The sequence below is a fragment of the Elgaria multicarinata genome, chromosome 8 (genome assembly GCF_023053635.1).
Source record: "Elgaria multicarinata webbii isolate HBS135686 ecotype San Diego chromosome 8, rElgMul1.1.pri, whole genome shotgun sequence".
Lineage (NCBI taxonomy): Eukaryota > Metazoa > Chordata > Lepidosauria > Squamata > Anguidae > Elgaria > Elgaria multicarinata.
The window spans coordinates 52795375-52813392 of NC_086178.1; the positions used below are offsets into that span (position 1 = coordinate 52795375).

General features: G+C 41.6%; 1 protein-coding gene across 4 annotated transcripts in view; it reads left to right on the plus strand.

The window, feature by feature from the left end:
• GIGYF2 (GRB10 interacting GYF protein 2) overlaps positions 1 to 14885 on the plus strand; it is an 80073-nt gene extending 65188 nt beyond the window's left edge. For 2 of the 4 annotated variants that reach the window (XM_063132392.1, XM_063132391.1), the window contains exons 18-28: positions 774 to 874; positions 1221 to 1379; positions 4478 to 4636; positions 5031 to 5267; positions 7069 to 7191; positions 8160 to 8378; positions 9725 to 9933; positions 10886 to 11040; positions 11571 to 11764; positions 12108 to 12255; positions 13198 to 14885. In XM_063132392.1, coding sequence (XP_062988462.1) covers positions 774 to 874; positions 1221 to 1379; positions 4478 to 4636; positions 5031 to 5267; positions 7069 to 7191; positions 8160 to 8378; positions 9725 to 9933; positions 10886 to 11040; positions 11571 to 11764; positions 12108 to 12255; positions 13198 to 13265 — 1772 coding nt within the window. In that variant the 3' untranslated portion in view covers positions 13266 to 14885. The remainder of the gene's footprint in view (positions 1 to 773; positions 875 to 1220; positions 1380 to 4477; positions 4637 to 5030; positions 5268 to 7068; positions 7192 to 8159; positions 8379 to 9724; positions 9934 to 10885; positions 11041 to 11570; positions 11765 to 12107; positions 12256 to 13197) is intronic. The other 2 variants (XM_063132394.1, XM_063132393.1) reach the window with 1 other exon arrangement.
• Positions 14886 to 18018: the final 3133 nt, after the last annotated feature.

Sequence of the window (18018 nt, forward strand, 5' to 3'; positions counted from 1 at the left end):
TATGGCCAACCCAGCCTTCTCCCCTCCCCTTGCCTAGCAAAAATGTAGGGCCCCTGCCATCCTGCAGTGGACACTCAGCAGCCTCTGAGTTCAGAGGCTGCCCGCTATCTTCATAGGACAGCGCCCGTACTCTGGTGTTGTTGTATTTTTAACTTTGGTTTCATTCTGTTTTGACATTTTTAAAGTTTTATATTTTATCATGATGTATTAAATTTGTAAACCGCCCAGAGAGCTTCAGCTATTGGGCGGTATAGAAATGCAATAAATAAATAAATAAATAAAATGTTGGGGTTTTAACTTTTCTGGACCACCCAGAGAACTTTGGCTAATGAGTGGTATAGAAATGTAATAAATAAAATAAAAATAATGTGAAAACCTTCGTTTATAAGAATTTATTTTTGTTTATTTTCATTTGATTATTTCTTCATCTTTAATTGTCTTTGTGTTTTTTCTGTTTGAGATTTCTCAGTGAGGTAAAACAATTGATCCTTGACACATAGAATTGGACCCTCATTTCAGTATAGATATTCTAAGAATTCCAGCGGGTTCTTTCTCTTTTTATACCTTTAAACAAGTTAGGATTCCAGCCCTTAGGAACAAAAAGGTTTATCCAAATAAGAGTTTGTCCAAGCTATGTACTGTGATATTCTTAATATTCTCTGTGAATTTTTTTTTCCAGATAGCACAGGATTACTAGTTTCTAGTCTTTCCGCTCTCCTAATTTAAATGTTCAATAGTCTGCTACAACCTATTTTATCCTGTTTGATTTGCAGTCTGGGAAGGAAGCAGTGTCTGGGATCTCCCAATTGATACTACAGCTCAGGGACCAGCTTTAGAACAGTTGCAGCAGCTTGAAAAGGCCAAAGCTGCAAAGGTAAGAAATAGTACATGAAGTTCTACTACATGTCACTGGCGATTCCAGTTACAGCCTCCATCTCACCTGTTTTCTGAGTGGTTGTGACATGGCCTATGCTGTTCTGCCATAATTTCTTGTGGTTCAAGAAATTAGTAATGAGTTCTTAATTTCGGAGCAGGTCTTGTTCTTTTACAAGAGATCTCAAAGACAGGATTTAGGAAAAACCAATCCAAACGGTACGCAAAGAGAAGGATGGTGATGAGAAACCATTTAATACTATAACCTAACCAGCAAGAATCATGCAGTTAATTGTAGATATATTTCATTTCGTTCTTCACTTCCAATGCTATTTTTATCATTTCAGCTAGAGCAAGAGCGGAGAGAAGCCGAACTTAGGGCTAAAAGAGAAGAGGAAGAACGGAAGAGACAGGAGGAGCTACGGAGGCAACAGGAAGAACTAATCAGGAGGCAAGAGGAGGAAAGAAAAAGAAGAGAAGAGGAGGAGCTAGCTCGCAGGAAACAGGTGACGTCCCAAATATACACAATAAGAATTACTGCAGTATCATGAAGAGAACCCGTTTTCATGGCTGTGGGTGTGGGTGTGTTTGTGTTTGTGTGGGTGGGTGGGTCTTAGAGAGAGGAGGAAGTATATTTTATTGCCTACTTATAATTGTATACTAAATGTAAGTCTGCTTTGTGATTAGTGACATTCCAGTTTATCTGTTAGATGCAGGTTTTCTCTTCTCGATATTTGCTCTAAGAAACTAGTTTTTTATCTGTATAATGGCCAAAATATTCATTTAATGCATTTCTATCCTGCCTTTCAGGGCACATTGCCCTCACAAGGCAGCTTACAAGAAAAGAAAAGAAAAGAAAACATTACCCGAACGTTTCCAGTATAGCAAACAATCAAATGCAGACTGAAATAAAAATATTGTCAAAGTTCTTTAAAAAAAAAACATACCTCCATCCCTGGGGAGGGAGTTCCAAAGATGTGGGGTCATCACTGGGAAGGCCTTGGTGACCACCATTATAAGAGCTTTTACCAGCAGGCCCAACAGCAGGACATCTGATGCTGATTTTAGAGTTTGGGCAAGCTTATATGAGTCCAGGTGGTCCTTCAGATAACCTGATCCGAAACTAATTAGGATTTTAAAGGTTCAAACCAGCATTTTAAATTGGGCCCAGAAACAAATAAGCAGCAAATGTAACCACTAAAGAATTGGCATGATGTAATCTTAACACCTACGTCCCACAAATTTTCTAGCTGCCATACTCTGTACCAAGTGTAGTTTCCAAACTGTCTTCAGGGCCAGTCCCACATAGAGCACATTATAGTAGCTTAACCTGGACATATCCAAAGCGTATGTAGCACCAAGGCTAGGTCTGCCTTTTCTAGATAAGAACACAGCAGTCTAACCATTCTAAACTGGAAAAGCTGGAATGAGTCAGTCAGTTACTTTATTACACAAGACATAAGCCACAGCAAATGATTAAAATATACAAAAATGTCTCAGCAAATTTAAAAACAAATTCAAAAGTAAAAGAGACCCAAACAGGTTTACATGTGACTTCAGTTATGTAGCAGCATCAACAAAATGAGCTATACAGTTAGTAATAGTGAATATTTCTGCTGCAAGAGCATTACAATCAGGCTCATGTTTTTTGGGAGGCCCATGCAAGAGATCCCTTGGTGCCCCCCCCCTCCCAAATGCTTGGAGTGTGCTCCCTGGCCTATTTGCAAGCACGCAGCCGTACTGTGCAGACCTGCAAGCCGCACACCTGGACTCACAGGTACCATCTTAATTTTTCTGGGCCTGTCCCTGACGTACATACATTTAGGGCAGGGCCAGCACAGTTCATGTGAGAGTGGTGGGGAGTTGGAGCTTGTAGGCTGGAGCTCCAAACCACATTACTGCTAGGCTACATTACTGCTAAGCAAGGACCCTTCCAGTCCTTGCAGATTGCCTGCCTGTTGTGAGGACAGGAGGGGCAGCTCCGGGTGTATGGCCTGTTGCTGGTCAGAGCTCCAGGTGATACCCCTCAACTCCCCGGTGCCCCTTGCTTAATAATCCCAGCCCTGCCTCAGCTTGCTGGGGGCAGGGGCTGCATAATTAATAATCAGTATAACAAAGTCAAATAATATTAACATACAGTCAGTACAATGGTAAGAGTGTTTATCTACAATACTTATACTGGATTCCAATGTTCTCCCCTCACCAAAACCTAGAATGAACAACCCAAAAGCCCACTACAGTCAGGGTACTAGCTACCTGGGAAAATAAGTATCATGACAATGTTGGTGCCAACGAACCTTCTTAGTGAGAGCGTTCTGTAAGCTACCACAGAAATGCCTGCACTGCCACCCACCCCACCCCACCCACCCCAGCATCTCTTGAAGGGGGCCCACAGAGAGGGGACTCAGATGTCTTTCAGTTGCCAAGGTACATTATTTAGTCTATTTTCAAGGTCTGGGTAGGTTCATATGAGGAAAGGCAGTTCTTGAAGTACCGGGTCTGGCAGCTGATGCAGCCAGGCCAGGACTGGAGTTGCATACTCAAATCTCCTTGACCAAGTCAAACGCCTGGGCTGTCAAATTCTGCACTAATTTCAGTTTCCAAATCTCTTTAAAGGTAGCCCAACATATAGTGCATTGCAGTAGTCTGACCTAGAGGTTACCTGAGTATATATCACTGATGCCAGGCCAGGCCTGTCCAGAGTGACCTATCAGCTGCCACTGGTAGAAGGCACTCTTTGTCATGGAGGCCACTTGAGCCCTCCAATGACAGTGTTGGATCTGGGAATAACCCCCCAAGCTGTGCACCTTTTCCTTCAGGTGGAGCGGGGCCACATCCCAAGTAGGTAGCATTTCCCCCGTCCAACCACAGAACCACCCACTTATAGTGCCTCTTTCTTGTTTGGACCTCAATTTCTTGGCTTTCATCCAGTCCATTATCAAGGTCTGACCCTAGTTCAATATACTGCCATACCTGTTTGAAATGAAAAGAAGTAGAGTAGAACGTCATCAACATATTGTTTGCAATGGACTAGAAAACTGCAGATGACCTTCCCCCTTGGTTTCATCAGGGGTAAGATTGAATGCTGTGAAACTCCACATTGGAATCTCCATGGGGTCAAACAACTCCTCCTACAACAAAACCCTCTGAAAGAGCTGAAGCTACTGCAAATAGTGCCCCCAACTCCTGGCTCAGATAGCAACTGCAGAAGGATACCATGATCGATGGTATCAAATGTTGCCAGTCGGTCAAGGAATATCAGCAAGGACACACTCCCTCTGTCTCTCTCCGGACACAAGTCATCATACTAGGCAACCAAGGCAATCCCAGTGCCCAAGCCAAGCTGGAACCCTGATTGAACTGGATTCAGAAAATCTTTATTCTCCCTCAAAAGTCTCAGTTTTTTCAATCAGGAGTGTCACCACCAAAAGGAATGACAGAAATGTTCCAGATGTCATAAGATAACCTCTCTTAATTTAAGTCAATTTTTGTCGTAACATACAATGTAATATCCAAGCTGCCAGAATCCTGTCAGCAGGCAAGACAAGACAGACGTGTGGCTGTAAGACTTTAATATCAACGTGTATCTCATTTCTGTTTTCAGGAGGAAGCCCTGAGGCGGCAGAGGGAACAAGAAATTGCACTAAGACGGCAGCGGGAGGAAGAAGAACGGCAACAGCAAGAGGAAACGCTTAGAAGACTGGAGGAAAGGAGAAGAGAAGAAGAGGAAAGGCGGCAGCGAGAAGAGTTGCTTCGTAAACAGGTGAAAAGAAGGGTAAAAAACTTCTCATGTTAAGAAGGCTGGTGCACCCTTGCGTGTTCACCATTGGACTGCATCAAGTGGTGGCTCATATGTATGAATGAGCCGAGAGAGCTTTCATTTTGGTCAAGTACAAAATTCTTTATTGGTTCAAAATTGAGGAATGCTCTTAAAATTTTGGGTTGTAAAACAATAAATAATAAATAATTAGAGGTGTAATAGAGCTTCAAAGCACTGCCCTGGAAGATGTTCTGAAATTAGCTGTATTCCATTAAACAGTTAATGTCTAGAACAAGTTATATTCCTTGACGTAAAAGATATCTGGCAAAATATTTTAAAAGGAAGCATTTTAATTTCGAACTTCAAAGGATTTGCATCTTATTTCTGTTCTGGGAAGGAAGAGGAGGCTGCGAAATGGGCACGTGAAGAAGAAGAGGCAAAGCGTCAGTTAGAAGAAAACCGGCTGCGCATGGAAGAGGAAGCAGCCCGGCAGCGGCACGAGGAGGAAGAACAAAAGCGGAAGGAGCTGGAACTCCAACGGCAGAAAGAAATTATGAGGCAGAGGCAACAGCAGCAGGAGGCTTTGCGCCGATTGCAGCAGCAGCAACAGCAGCAGCAACTTGCACAAATGAAGGTACCGATACTTTACAATGGGCTGGTTTGCACGATTACCGAGGTTTAAGAAGCCACCGTGGCTTGTTTAATTCTTGGCACGTGCAGGGTGTGATTTGCCTAATTATCCACCTGGACGCAGCTTGTTGTGTCATCCGAATCCAGGTAGTATGGCTTGTTGGAGGGGAAACAACCCTCAAATAGCCAAACAACTGGGAGATCACCACAGCCTGTCGTGGCTTATTTAAGCCACAGTGGTTTATAACACATGCCAGTGGCCATTTTGAATATTCAGCCCCCCAGCAAGGGTTTGCCATGTTGTCCAAACCCAGGCAGCATGGGCCGGTAGAAGGGGAATCCAAACATTTACGCTGCATTGCCAAAACCTGCCATTTTGCATAATCAGGAAGCAGGTCAGCCAGTCTTTAAAGACAGGATAAAGTTTCTTGAATCTCAAGGCAGAGCCTTATTAAAACATGCCGAAGTTTGTGTTAGCTATAAAAGTAGGGAAGGAGTCTGGATTTGCAGCAGTGAGAAGGGTTTCAATGTTGACATATCCCTTCTCCATGATTAGAAGAAGTGAAATAAATTATGCAATATATATTCAGATCTCTATAATTTGCAAAAAGATAAAGTTTTCTTGACAGAGTTAGTATTTTTTTCTAGCCCAGAGTATACACAGACATGTTTATATCTCTAGATCAGCAAAGGGTGGGGGAAGCAACTTACAACCCTTCCTAAAGTATGTATGGCTTTACATATGCTGAGCAATGATGCATTTCCATGGATTATACTATCAACCAACTCATCCCAGAATACTAACTTCTCTAAGTAATTCAGGAACTACTCCACCACAACCATCATGATGTTTGTAATTATTCCAGATTAAAACTCCTTCTACAGGCTGCTGTTTCTTTTTCTTAGGGTCTCTCCATCCCACTTCCTTTAATACATATTTCATTGCTTCCCCTTCTTATTGCTATTTGATTTGTTTCATTTCCTTTACATTGGCAGTTTTAGCTGAATAATATCAATTTATTTTACAGCACAGTCAGCTGCCTGAATCTTACTACTTTTACTATGGAAGAAACTATTGCTATTTGTTTAGTAATATGAAATCCATTTGAGGGATGGGGCTTGGTTAAAAATGGTTGCAGTTCTGCAGTAGAAGGGAGTATAATACAGTTTGTGGTCACATTAGCAACTTTTATTTATTTATTTATTTATTTATTTATTTATATATATATTTATTACATTTTTATACCTCCCAATAGCTGAAGCTCTCTGGGTGGTACACAAAAATTAAAACCATAATAAAACAACCAACAGGTTAAAAACACAAATACAAAATACAGTATAAAAAACAACACCAGGATAAAACCATGCAGCAAAAATTGATATAAGATTAAAATACAGAGTTAGAACAGAAAAATTTAAATTTAAGTTAAAATTAAGTGTTAAAATACTGAGAGAATAAAAAGATCTTCAGCTGGTGATAAAAAGAGTACAGTGTAGGTGCCAGGCGAACCTCTCTGGGGAGCTCATTCCACAACCGGGGTGCCACAGCAGAGAAAGCCCTCCTCCTAGTAGCCACCTGCCTCACTTCCTTTGGCAGGGGCTCACGGAGAAGGGCCCCTGTAGATGATCTTAAGGTTCGGGCAGGTACATATGGGAGGAGGCGTTCCTTCAAATAACCTGGCCCCAAACCGTTTAGGGCGGAATAGCAGTGGTTTAGGTGCTTCTGATTATCTGGGTCATCAGATTTTTTGGTGTATTTACCCTCTCCATTAAGAGAACATAACTCTGTGTCTTTTTGCTCCCAGCTCCCTTCTTCTTCAACATGGGGTCAACAAGCCAATTCAAGAGCATGTCAGTCCCAGGCAACGTTATCATTAGCAGAAATCCAGAAGCTTGAAGAAGAGAGAGAGCGGCAGCTTCGAGAAGAGGTATATTTTAAAGCTTGGAAAAGCGGTTTTATGTAGCTGCTGCAACAGAATAATCATGTTTGCTTGCCATAAGCCTGTGATGCCCCTCATTGGGAAAGATATCTTCACCTGATGTCCTCCGATCTCTTTCTGCCTTTAAGAAGTCCATCCTTTCTTACCTCAAGTCCCTTGCTTGTTGATTTGCCTGCAGTTGTGGCTTGTAGCTACTAGGGGTCACTCTGACACTTGCCCAACATTTTCCTGTGAGCAACCTTAATAAGTCAAGATATGTATAAGCCTTTTGCCTTTGCAGGGAGCTGCTTCTCTCCTGTTGTGGCACACAGCGACTCAATTATATTAGTTTCCCAATTCATCCAAACTGTGAAATAATGGCTGCCAGGTTCAAAACAAGTCAGGAGCATAAACCAGCTTCTAGCCCTGGTTCCTGGCTCATTTTGAAGTTGTCAACCAAAGTTTCCCAGTTCAGACAAAACAGTGAAACTGTGTTTAATTGGAAATGTCTGTGTTTAATTCTGCATGCCACAGAGGGGGGAAAGGGATACATGTTTGTGCAAGAAATTTGTGCATATATCTGCTTATTAAGCCAAGGTATGATAATTCAAATATGGCCACAATCTTAGATTCTCAGGACAGGAAGAGTAAAGATTTTAAAACTTTTATGGAAATACATTGCCTATCTGGTTAAATCATTCAGAAATATGAAGGAAGTTAAAGACCTAAAATAGTAACTGATATAATTAAATATACTGATTCTCTTCGAATTTAAAGCATGAAATTCATCACTTGTGAGTTTTTAGTTAATATCACAAAATAAGGGAGTTCTTTAGGGAAGTAATTTGCTCTACCAATGGGGTTTGCTTGATGGAAAAGCAGAATATGAAAGTATTTGTGTCCAGATGCAGTTTCCAAGAATAGAGATTAGTGAAAAATGTCATGCATTGGAGTGTCATGCATTGACTCTCTTCCAGCAACGGCGTCAGCAGCATGAACTAATGAAAGCCCTACAGCAGCAGCAACAGCAGCAGCAACAAAAACTGTCTGGTTGGGGAAATGTTGCCAAACCTGCTGCCACTACAAAATCTCTTTTGGAGATACAGCAGGAAGAGGCAAGGCAAATGCAGAAGCAGCAACAGCAGCAGCAGCAGCAGCAACACCACCAGCAGCAAAACAGGTCCCGCAGCACTACAGTGAGTACAGTGTCTTAATTTCCAGTTTTAAAAAAAGAGTATAAACCTCTTGTTGAAGTCCAGGCTCATTTAGTTCTTTCCCTGTAAATTTGATGATTTATTTTATTTATTTATTTTATTTATTACATTTTTATACCACCCAATAGCTGAAGCTCTCTGGGTGGTTCACAAAAATTAAAACCATAATAAAACAACCAACATGTTAAAAGCATGTTGTGAACCGCCCAGAGAGCTCCGGCTATTGGGCGGTATAGAAATGTAATAAATAAATAATAAATAAATAAATAAGCACAATCACAAAATACAGTATAAAAAGCACAACCAGGATAAAACCACGCAGCAAAATTGATATAAGATTAAAATGCAGAGTTAGAACAGTAAAATTTAAATTTAAGTTAAAACTAAGTGTTAAAATACTGAGAGAATAAAAAGGTCTTCAGCTGGCAACGAAAGGAGTACAGTGTAGGCGCCAGGCCGACCTCTCCGGGGAGCTCATTCCACAACCGGGGTGCCACAGCGGAGAAAGCCCTCCTTCTAGTAGCCACCTGCCTCACTTCCTTTGGCAGGGGCTCATGGAGAAGAGCCCTGTAGATGATCTTAAGGTCCGGGCATGTACATATGGGAGGAGGCGTTCCTTCAAATAACCTGGCCCCAAACCCTTTAGGGCTTTAAATGTCAATACCAGCACTTTGAATCGGGCCCGGACCTGGACTGGCAGCCAATGAAGTTGTAATATGACTGGCATAATGTGATCTCGCCGGCCAGTCCTGCCCTGTTTTGTACCAGCTGAAGCTTCCGGACCGTTTTCAAAGGCAGCCCCATGTATAACGCATTGCAGTAATCCAAACGAGAGGTTATCAGAGCATGGATAACTGTAGCTAGGCTATCTCTGTCCAGATAAGGGCGCAGTTGGTATATCAACCTAACCTGATAAAAGGAGCTCTTTGCCACTGAGTTCACCTGTGCCTCAAGTGACAGTTCTGGATCCAAGAGCACCCCCAAACTACGAACCCGATCCTTTAGGGAGAGTGCAACCCCGTCCAGGACAGGGCAAACATCACCTCGCCGGACAGATGAACCACCCGCTAACAGTACCTCCGTCTTGTCTGGATTGAGTCTCAGTTTGTTAGCCCTCATCCAGTCCATTACCGTGCCCAGGCACTGGTTCAGAACAGCCACTGCCTCACCTGGGTTTGATGAAAAGGAAAGGTAGAGCTGGGTATCATCCGCATATTGATGACACCTCAGTCCACATCTCCGGATAACCTCCCCCAGCGGCTTCATGTATATGTTAAACAGCATAGGAGATAAGATAATGAACAGTTTCTTCCTTCCTGTTGTCCCAGCAACATTCTAATCTGCACACCAGCATTGGCAATACAGTATGGGGCTCTCTAAACACAAATCCTGGCAGCCAGTGGGCATCAGACCTTGTCAGCAGTATTTGGAGCAACGCTGACACAAAAAACTCAAACATGGGATTCTGGGACGATGCAGTCAAAGAAGTGGGACCTCGCAATGCAACCAATAAGAACAAGAGCAATGCTAGCATCAGGTAGGAATTGGTATCCAGGGAGCTTCCCTGCTAGACCTGTTGCAAGCCCTCTAAACTCTTCTAGGACCACCTGCTATAATTTTCTGTTATCATTGCTGCTAGGATCTGTATCATTTTTTCACCAGTATAAATCTCAGCCTTTTCTCTCTGTTTGGTTCGTTTATATGAATTCTCTCCCTCTGGGTTTGTAAGAATTTTGGCTGTCATAGAGACATCTTGTTTTATTGTTGTGGTTGTAATGGCCTTTGTGCCATAGACAAATAAAATGAATTCTCTCTAAACTCTTCTAGTAGATGGAACCTTTCCAGCAAACTCTGTAGTGTGTGGCAACCAGGATGATCAGGGGTCTGGAAACAAAGCCCTATGAAGAGGGACTGAAAGAACTGGGCATGTTTGAGGGGAGACATGGTAGCACTCTTCAAATACTTAAAAGGTTGTCACACAGAGGAGGGCCAGGATCTCTTCTCGATCCTCCCAGAGTGCAGGACACGGAATGACGGGCTCAAGTTAAAGGAAGCCAGATTCCAGCTGGACATCAGGAAAAACTTCCTGACTGTTAGAGCAGTGCGACAGTGGGATCAGTTGCCTGGTGAGGTTGTGGGCTCTCCACACTAGAGGCCTTCAAGCGGCAGCTGGACAACCATCTGTCAGGGATGCTTTAGGGTGAATTCCTGCATTGAGCAGGGAGTTGGACTTGATGGCCTTGTAAGCCCCTTCCAATTCTGCTATTCTATGATTCTATGGTATCAACACAGCCAGGATCTCCCTTCTATTTTATGTTAGCTTCTGTCTCAATATACATTCTTATTTGTGTTTCTTAATAAAAGGCAAAAATTTCTAAGAGGCTGCTTGAATTTTCCAGTCTCCAAGCTTGTGTATTTTGCAGATTGCTTCCTAGCAATCTGTGCCTCTTCCTCATGTTCTGCTATAACATTGTTTTTATCTGTCTTAGTAAATCTATAGGTGTTACAACCAGGCAGAATAAGAAAGTGGAAGAAGAAGAAAAATTGTTGAAGTTGTTCCAGGGAGTTAATAAAGCCCAGGATGGATTCACTCAGTGGTGTGAACAAATGCTTCATGCACTCAACACAGCCAACAACTTGGATGGTAAGTAGTGAAAAGGAGTATGGGCATTTTGTGCAGTGCAGACTGACAGACACAATGTCAAACTGCATCACAGTTGCATGCTAAATATATGTTATGTGGTATTCTGCTGCACCTTGTTCAAAACTGTGTTTAAAAGCATTAAGGAATATAGGAAAATTAAGAGGGCCCAGTAGTCCACTTCTCAGTGTTCTTGGGGGTAAATAAATCAGGGCTGATGCTACCATTTATATTCTGTTTATTAAGTTGTACATTTTACCACAGGGCTTAGCCAGTGATTAAAAGTTAGATGAGGTAAGGACTGACAGCTAGCAACTGAGCTGGGACTGTTGTCTTCATTAGTGGGGAAATAAATTGTCCCAGTGTCCTGGGGAAAGAGCTTTCTATGGTCTTGCAGGCAAAGGTAATCTTCTGTTACATAATGTTTGTGGATATATTCAACAAGCATCTAGTATTGAAAAGCTCTGGATTCTTGTTCATGCATCTGTAGTGCTTGCATGTATCTCATGGTTCATCTTCCCTTCCTGTTGCAGTTCCCACTTTCGTTTCTTTCCTGAAGGAAGTGGAATCTCCTTATGAGGTCCACGATTACATCAGAGCCTACCTTGGAGACACCCCTGAAGCCAAGGAATTTGCCAAGCAGTTTCTTGAGCGTCGTGCCAAACAAAAAGCCAACCAACAGCGGCAGCAACAGGTTCATACTTCTGTCTTTGGCGAACACTTACAAGTAAATTACTTTCATTAATGAAGGAACAGAAGCTCTAATTGTGATGGATATAGTATTAGCAATCTATTCTTGAGAGGAGGGCAGGTTTTATTATGGAATGGCTTAGGAGATAGCTGATGTATTAGCAGTACAGCTGTTCTTCAAGCATCATGTAGGTAACATGGAAGTGTGGTGAAGTAAGGTGGGAGGAGAGAGTGTGACAGGTGACTAACAGAGGTGCACATGAATATGCTGATGTGCCCCTTGTGATAGGGACAGGGTCGTGTTATTATTATTTGTTTTCTCTTATCGACTAGGCAAGGCATGATTCCAGCTTGTAATATATTATTTACTTACGTTCCAGGATTCTGTCTGGGGGATAAACCATAGTTCGTTGCATTCAGTCTTTCAGACCAATCAAAGCAACAACCAGCAATCTAACTTTGAGGCAGTTCAGAGTGGCAAAAAGAAGAAGAAACAAAAAATGGTTCGGGCAGATCCCAGCTTGTTAGGTGAGTTCAGGAACCTCCAAATTGGAATCAAATTGGCTTAACATCCTTATCCCAGATATCTTGCACATATTTCTGCTGTGGCAGAGTAACAACTAATTCTGTGGTATATTAAATAAATGGGGTCATAGTCTCAAGGGGAAAACAGAAACTAAGATTCCAGAGTCAGTGACAACCCCAGTGCTTCTTCTTCGTGGTCTCTGTGCATCACACATATGGGCTCTGCGCCTGCGCGAAGCCCCGCTTCGGGAATCTTCTATAGCTAAGAGGCATTTTGGGCGGGAACCCCTCCCCCTCTACTGCGCATATGCAGAGGAGTTCCCGCCCAGATTCCTTCAGTTCTTCTTCGACCATCTCAACGACAGCCTCGTCGGGAACACTTTCATAAACAAAACGAATATAGCTAAGACTTACCTTGTTTCTTCGCATTCTTCTTACTCTTTACTTATTCTCCTTCTTCTACTTTTCCTATTAAAAAAAAAGTGCTTTCTTTCCCTCTTAGAGCTACAACCACGTTTATCTGTTGCCTGACAATTGCCACTCCCATTTTCACTTCTGCTTTCCCCTCATTTTATTGCTTCCACATTTAGGTATGTGCAGAAAGACAGGCTGATAAAAGTTTTGAATGTTTTTGTACATGCTGATGTTAATCTTAATCACTAGCCCTGCCCTAGGTAACGGGTTTATAAGGGGATGAAATTTCTTTGTTATTTTTGTTATTAAACTGGGTTTATTGGAAAGATTCCTCACTCATATGTTTATAGTGTAAAAAATAACTTTCAACGGGGAGCTTAAACACCAAGGGAAAGTAACTGGAGTGGCATTGAATTGCCTTGAATACTTTCTGCAATCTATATTACTTACTTTAAGAAGATTTGTAAGATCTGGGAATATCAAGCCTAGCACACCTGTGTATTAAAAACTTGGATCTGTCTTGTTTTGCAGGTTTCTCAGTCAATGCCTCATCAGAGCGGCTCAATATGGGAGAAATAGAGACTTTGGATGACTACTGAATATATGCAACATGACTGGCTTTTCCTGTGTCTGTTAACCATGCATTCTCCACTGCTGGACAGAGTACTTTCTATCCCCTGCAGTCATCTTTGCCTTGCTAATGGATCATAGAATCAATCATCTCAGGCTGCTATTTCTAGTCTCAACAAGTCCTTTCTGCCTAGGATTGCACAACCACCTTCATTTCTATCGGCCTCTGGTTCTTTCTGTTGGATAGGTGGGAAAGAAGATTTATTCAAGAGGCTGAATGCAAATCACTGTGCGGTGGTTTCTTCTCCCAAGCTATTTGGAAAGCCATTTGGAAGTCTACATATGGTAGCTTCCTCCCCTCCCCTCATCACTCTCATCACAGTTAACTAGTGCAATCATGGTGGAGAGCTCATGGTTAACAGATGTCATTCAGAACCAAAATGCCACGCAGATACTGACTTCCACGCTCCATCAGGGCAAAAGATGCCTTCCAGTTTCAGGAGGTGCATTCATAAGCTAACTGTAGAACTGGTAACAACTGGGAATGGTGGTGGTAGGCAGCATCCAGCTTGGATTGGTTTGGCGTTGCACATCCCTGCCAGGCCTTCTTCAGCACATTGAATTTGGAGAAGTTCAAGTCTACCTTCATTGGGCGGTGATGTCAAAGACGCTGGAGTTCATGCTTCAGCACACTCCAGCCTTCCTGGACAATTAGGTACTCAAGTTGTGGGAGGAGGCACTTATTTCAGGCTGAATTTCTCCTGTAATTATATTTCCTCCAGAGTGATTGGGCCAGTTATTTTGGACCCTTCTGCTGTGAATTTGTCTCGTTTCAGAGACGCATAGGATCTTTACCATATGTATCTTCACCAGTTGGTTTTGTGTGGGAGTTGACACTACCTTTGGAACCTGAAACCTAGCCAGAAACCTAGTCATTTGGTTACTTATGGTGGTTCAGAATTTTGTAAGTTCTGCAGCAGCATTAACGCCAAGGAACAGGAAGCTGTCATCTTCAAAGTGAAATAAATGAGACAAGGAATCTGAGCATTGGCAGCGTCTCTGTTTGTAAAAACCACAAGGAGGGATAAAGTGAGGTGTGCTGTTCCTCGTTATATCGTACACTCTCCCGTTGCTTCCAAGCCGTTGTGCTTATATATTTATGTAATCCGACTTCTCCTGTCCCATCCCAGAATGCTAAACAGTCTGAAGTGACCAGTGCGTTTCATTTCAAGCCCCTGCCCACGCTCTCACTCGCACAGGGTCGCAGGGTCGCCCATGGAAGTTATGCTGCTGGGTGAAGAGCTTTTTCTGCCATCATCGCCTGAAGAAGACGAGTGAAGTTGCTCCAGAGCAGTTTGATTTAGATTTTCTTTCATTTGATTTTCCTCTCTCTTCCCCCCTCTCCCCCAACATGTACAGTAACTATACAGAGACGGTTGCAGACTTGTATATAGTTTTTGAATCCATTAGCACAGAGAGGCTAGGTGCTGTCACAAATCTGGTCTCCTGATCTCCTTTGCTTTGTAAACTTATAAAGGGGGGAAGAGGGGTAGTTAATGTTTACAGAACTTTAAATTCCCTCTGAACTCTTGCTAGTATGAGGGTAAACAAGAGAGAACTTAAATAAAACCTGGTTGTATTATACCTGAGCACATATTGTTTGCTTTTGTCAAAGCCAGCTTTTGCAATGCTTTCTGGTGCTAAAGTCGACCTGAAGCTCTATCAGTTGCTGTAGCATCAAGTACGCTGGACATGGAGGGACAGCAGAGGCTTTATTTCGTACCCCTAGAGGAAAGTTGGTGGTTTTGCTACTTGATAATTTTAGAGATGGAAATAAACATCAGTTAAGTTGAGATTGGAAATGTTTGACAAATCTTCACTCTTCCCTTCTTCCATCTGAAGACACACACCTATTCATGGTCTTGTCTTGTTTATCCAAGAGGACCAAGCCTGGCTAGTTCTTTTTAAAGCTGTAAACATGTAAAAAAGAGAGATGTCAATAAGCCCAATGTGATCAAAACAGCAAGTACTGTACTCAACCCATAATTTTTTTTTTAACAAACCAAAGAGATAGCTCTCTAACCTAAGCCTAGAATACTCTTGTTTTTTAGGGACAGAAGGGATTTTATGTCGCTCTTAAATATAGACATAAGCAGCTTCTTGTTTTGCACTTTTTGAATAGTAATTTTCATTCCCTGTTTTATGATGTCAAAAGATATACACTGAAATGTGAGGTTGAGGTGAGGGAAGTAATCAAATGAAATGGATTGGCTGTTACATGTCAACTTTTATATAAAACATTTTAAATTTCTCTTCTCTTTCTCTCCTCCCCCCCCCCCATCTGTTTTAAGCTTATAACATGACTTAGGCTGCAATCCTATCCACACTTGGGAATAAGCTCATTGAACTCAGCAATTGCATATAGGATTGCATTGTTGATCATCTATTCTTTACGGCTTTAGAATAATGTTAAATGAGGTCATCTGTTCTTATAATATAAATAGAAGTGTAGCTGTATCCTTGGAGGAGCATTTTATTTACTTGAATAGGAATAATTCTGGGCCATAGGAGAATTTGATTGATTGATTGATTGATTGCATTTCTATACCACCCAAAAGCCGAAGTTCACGAAAATTAAAATTAGAATTAAAAAGCCATTCTAAATAAAATTTAATTTAGTAAAGTTTTGCAGCAGGGAAGGAGCTTGACTCTAACACAGTTGTGCCTTATTTGAAGGCCTTTTTTCACATATAAAAGCATCCAGCTGTATGGATGGAACTCTGTGTAGTAAGCTGTTTGTGCGAGCACTATCTTGTATGATTTAGACAGATTTTAACCATCGAACTGAGCCACTAATGTGGTTAAAACCTTCCGAATATGGCAAGCTGCTCTGGCAAGTGCCTTTAAAATGTCGGCTACAAAACATGGGTGAATTACAGGCAGCTCCCTCATGATGTATGAATTGGGTTTCATGCCAAAAGCCTGTGGAACACGCCTGTGAACTCAACAGTTTGGTAGGGTTGTTAAGTATTACACACATGCAGATATCCTACAGTATTGAGACGATGTTAAAATATATTAATGGTTTTAATATGGCTCACAGTATTATTTCACTGCAAAAAGAGGAAGAATGATCTGGGTCAATTACGTTAACATTTTGGAAAGAAAGGATACATAGTAATATTGTCTGCTGCTAATGGTGCATAAGGGTGTATACAGATGATCATTTACCAGGTAGTAATTCACTTTGATGAGCATGTAATCACTTGGGAAGCAAGATGTCTGGGTGATTATAGATGATCATTTGCTATGAAATAACCATGATGATATTTTTTAAGTGTATTGTTTTGTTATTTAATTTTAAACAAAATTGTAAGCTATCTTGAGTACATGTTAATGGAGAAAATTGGGTTATGCATAATGTAAACAAACCGCAGTAGTGTACATGTAAGCTGGCCATCTGTGTTGTCATGCCAAATGGTTGGGGCCGGGGGAACCTTACCATACATCTGTCACTGATCAGAGATCTAGGGAAATGAGGGAAGTTGCAAGTTACACCTTACCTTTTGGCAAGATGATACTGCTCATATACACAGCTATGGTATAAGCTACCTTTGGGGAAATGATTTTTGGTGTCCACTCATTTGTAGTGTACTGCCTATTGGTAAAGAAAATCTTACCACATTTGTGCACCTGGGCAGGTGTGAATAGAGGTGAGCATTCATGGTAAACATTTGATAAGCTGGTCATCTGTATTGTACTGTCATGTGGTAGGGATAATCTCACAATTCCTGCTGCCTTGGCTTTCAGATAGATGCAAAAGTGTGGTTAAATTTCTCTCAATACATGGCAAGACAATACAGATGACTGGTTTACCAAGTGGTTATGTACACATTGTAATTAGGTTACCACTTGGCAAATCATAATATGTATTCACCCAAAGGTGGCCATTTATCAATTGGTAATTTACTGTTTACAAAGCCAGTGCAGCCAAGTGGTTAGAGTATTGGACTAGGATTGGGGAGACTCAGGTTCAAATCCTTACTTAACTATGAAGCTCACTGAACGACCTTGACTAATCACTATCTCTCAGTCTAACCTACCTCACAGGGTTGTTGTGAGGAGAAAATTGTGCCATCTTGAGCTTCTTGGGAAAAAAGGCAAGATATAAATGACTAAACTTCGTTTAAAAACAAAACACAATAATGGGGTGTGTGTAACCATTTGACAAGGCAGTAGAGATCACCAGTTAACCATGGCGAGTTATAAATTGGCAAATGGCCATCTGTATTTACCCATTAACAATCTTCTCCCACTGAGGTTTTGAATGGTGTTGTGCACTAGAAAGACATCATGATATCCATGAGAATACTCAAAGAGAAGTGATCCTGTGTGTGGAAAGGGAATCGGGTGCTAAGTCCCATTTCTTCTGTTTCCCCATGTTAAAAAAAATACTGCTGCACTTGATTTGGCCTGCAAAGCTGTTTCTAATGGGAAAACTCTTTCACAGCCTCTGCATTTATTTTGTAGCATGTCTCAGGAAACTCACCCCCAAAAGTTCATGTGTGAGTGTAAAGTATTTTTATTGATAGGCTCAGGGCATCTCAGAAAACAAGGTTTGATGAAGAGGTCCAGAGACAACTGTTGCCTTCCAAAATTCTCTCAGTCATGATGTGAACTGAAGTTTTATTACAACACAATACTCTGTTATTAAACAAACAACACAATTAGGTTCTAACAGATCAATACTGTTACTTCAGAAGTGGCTGGCAACCAACCTGA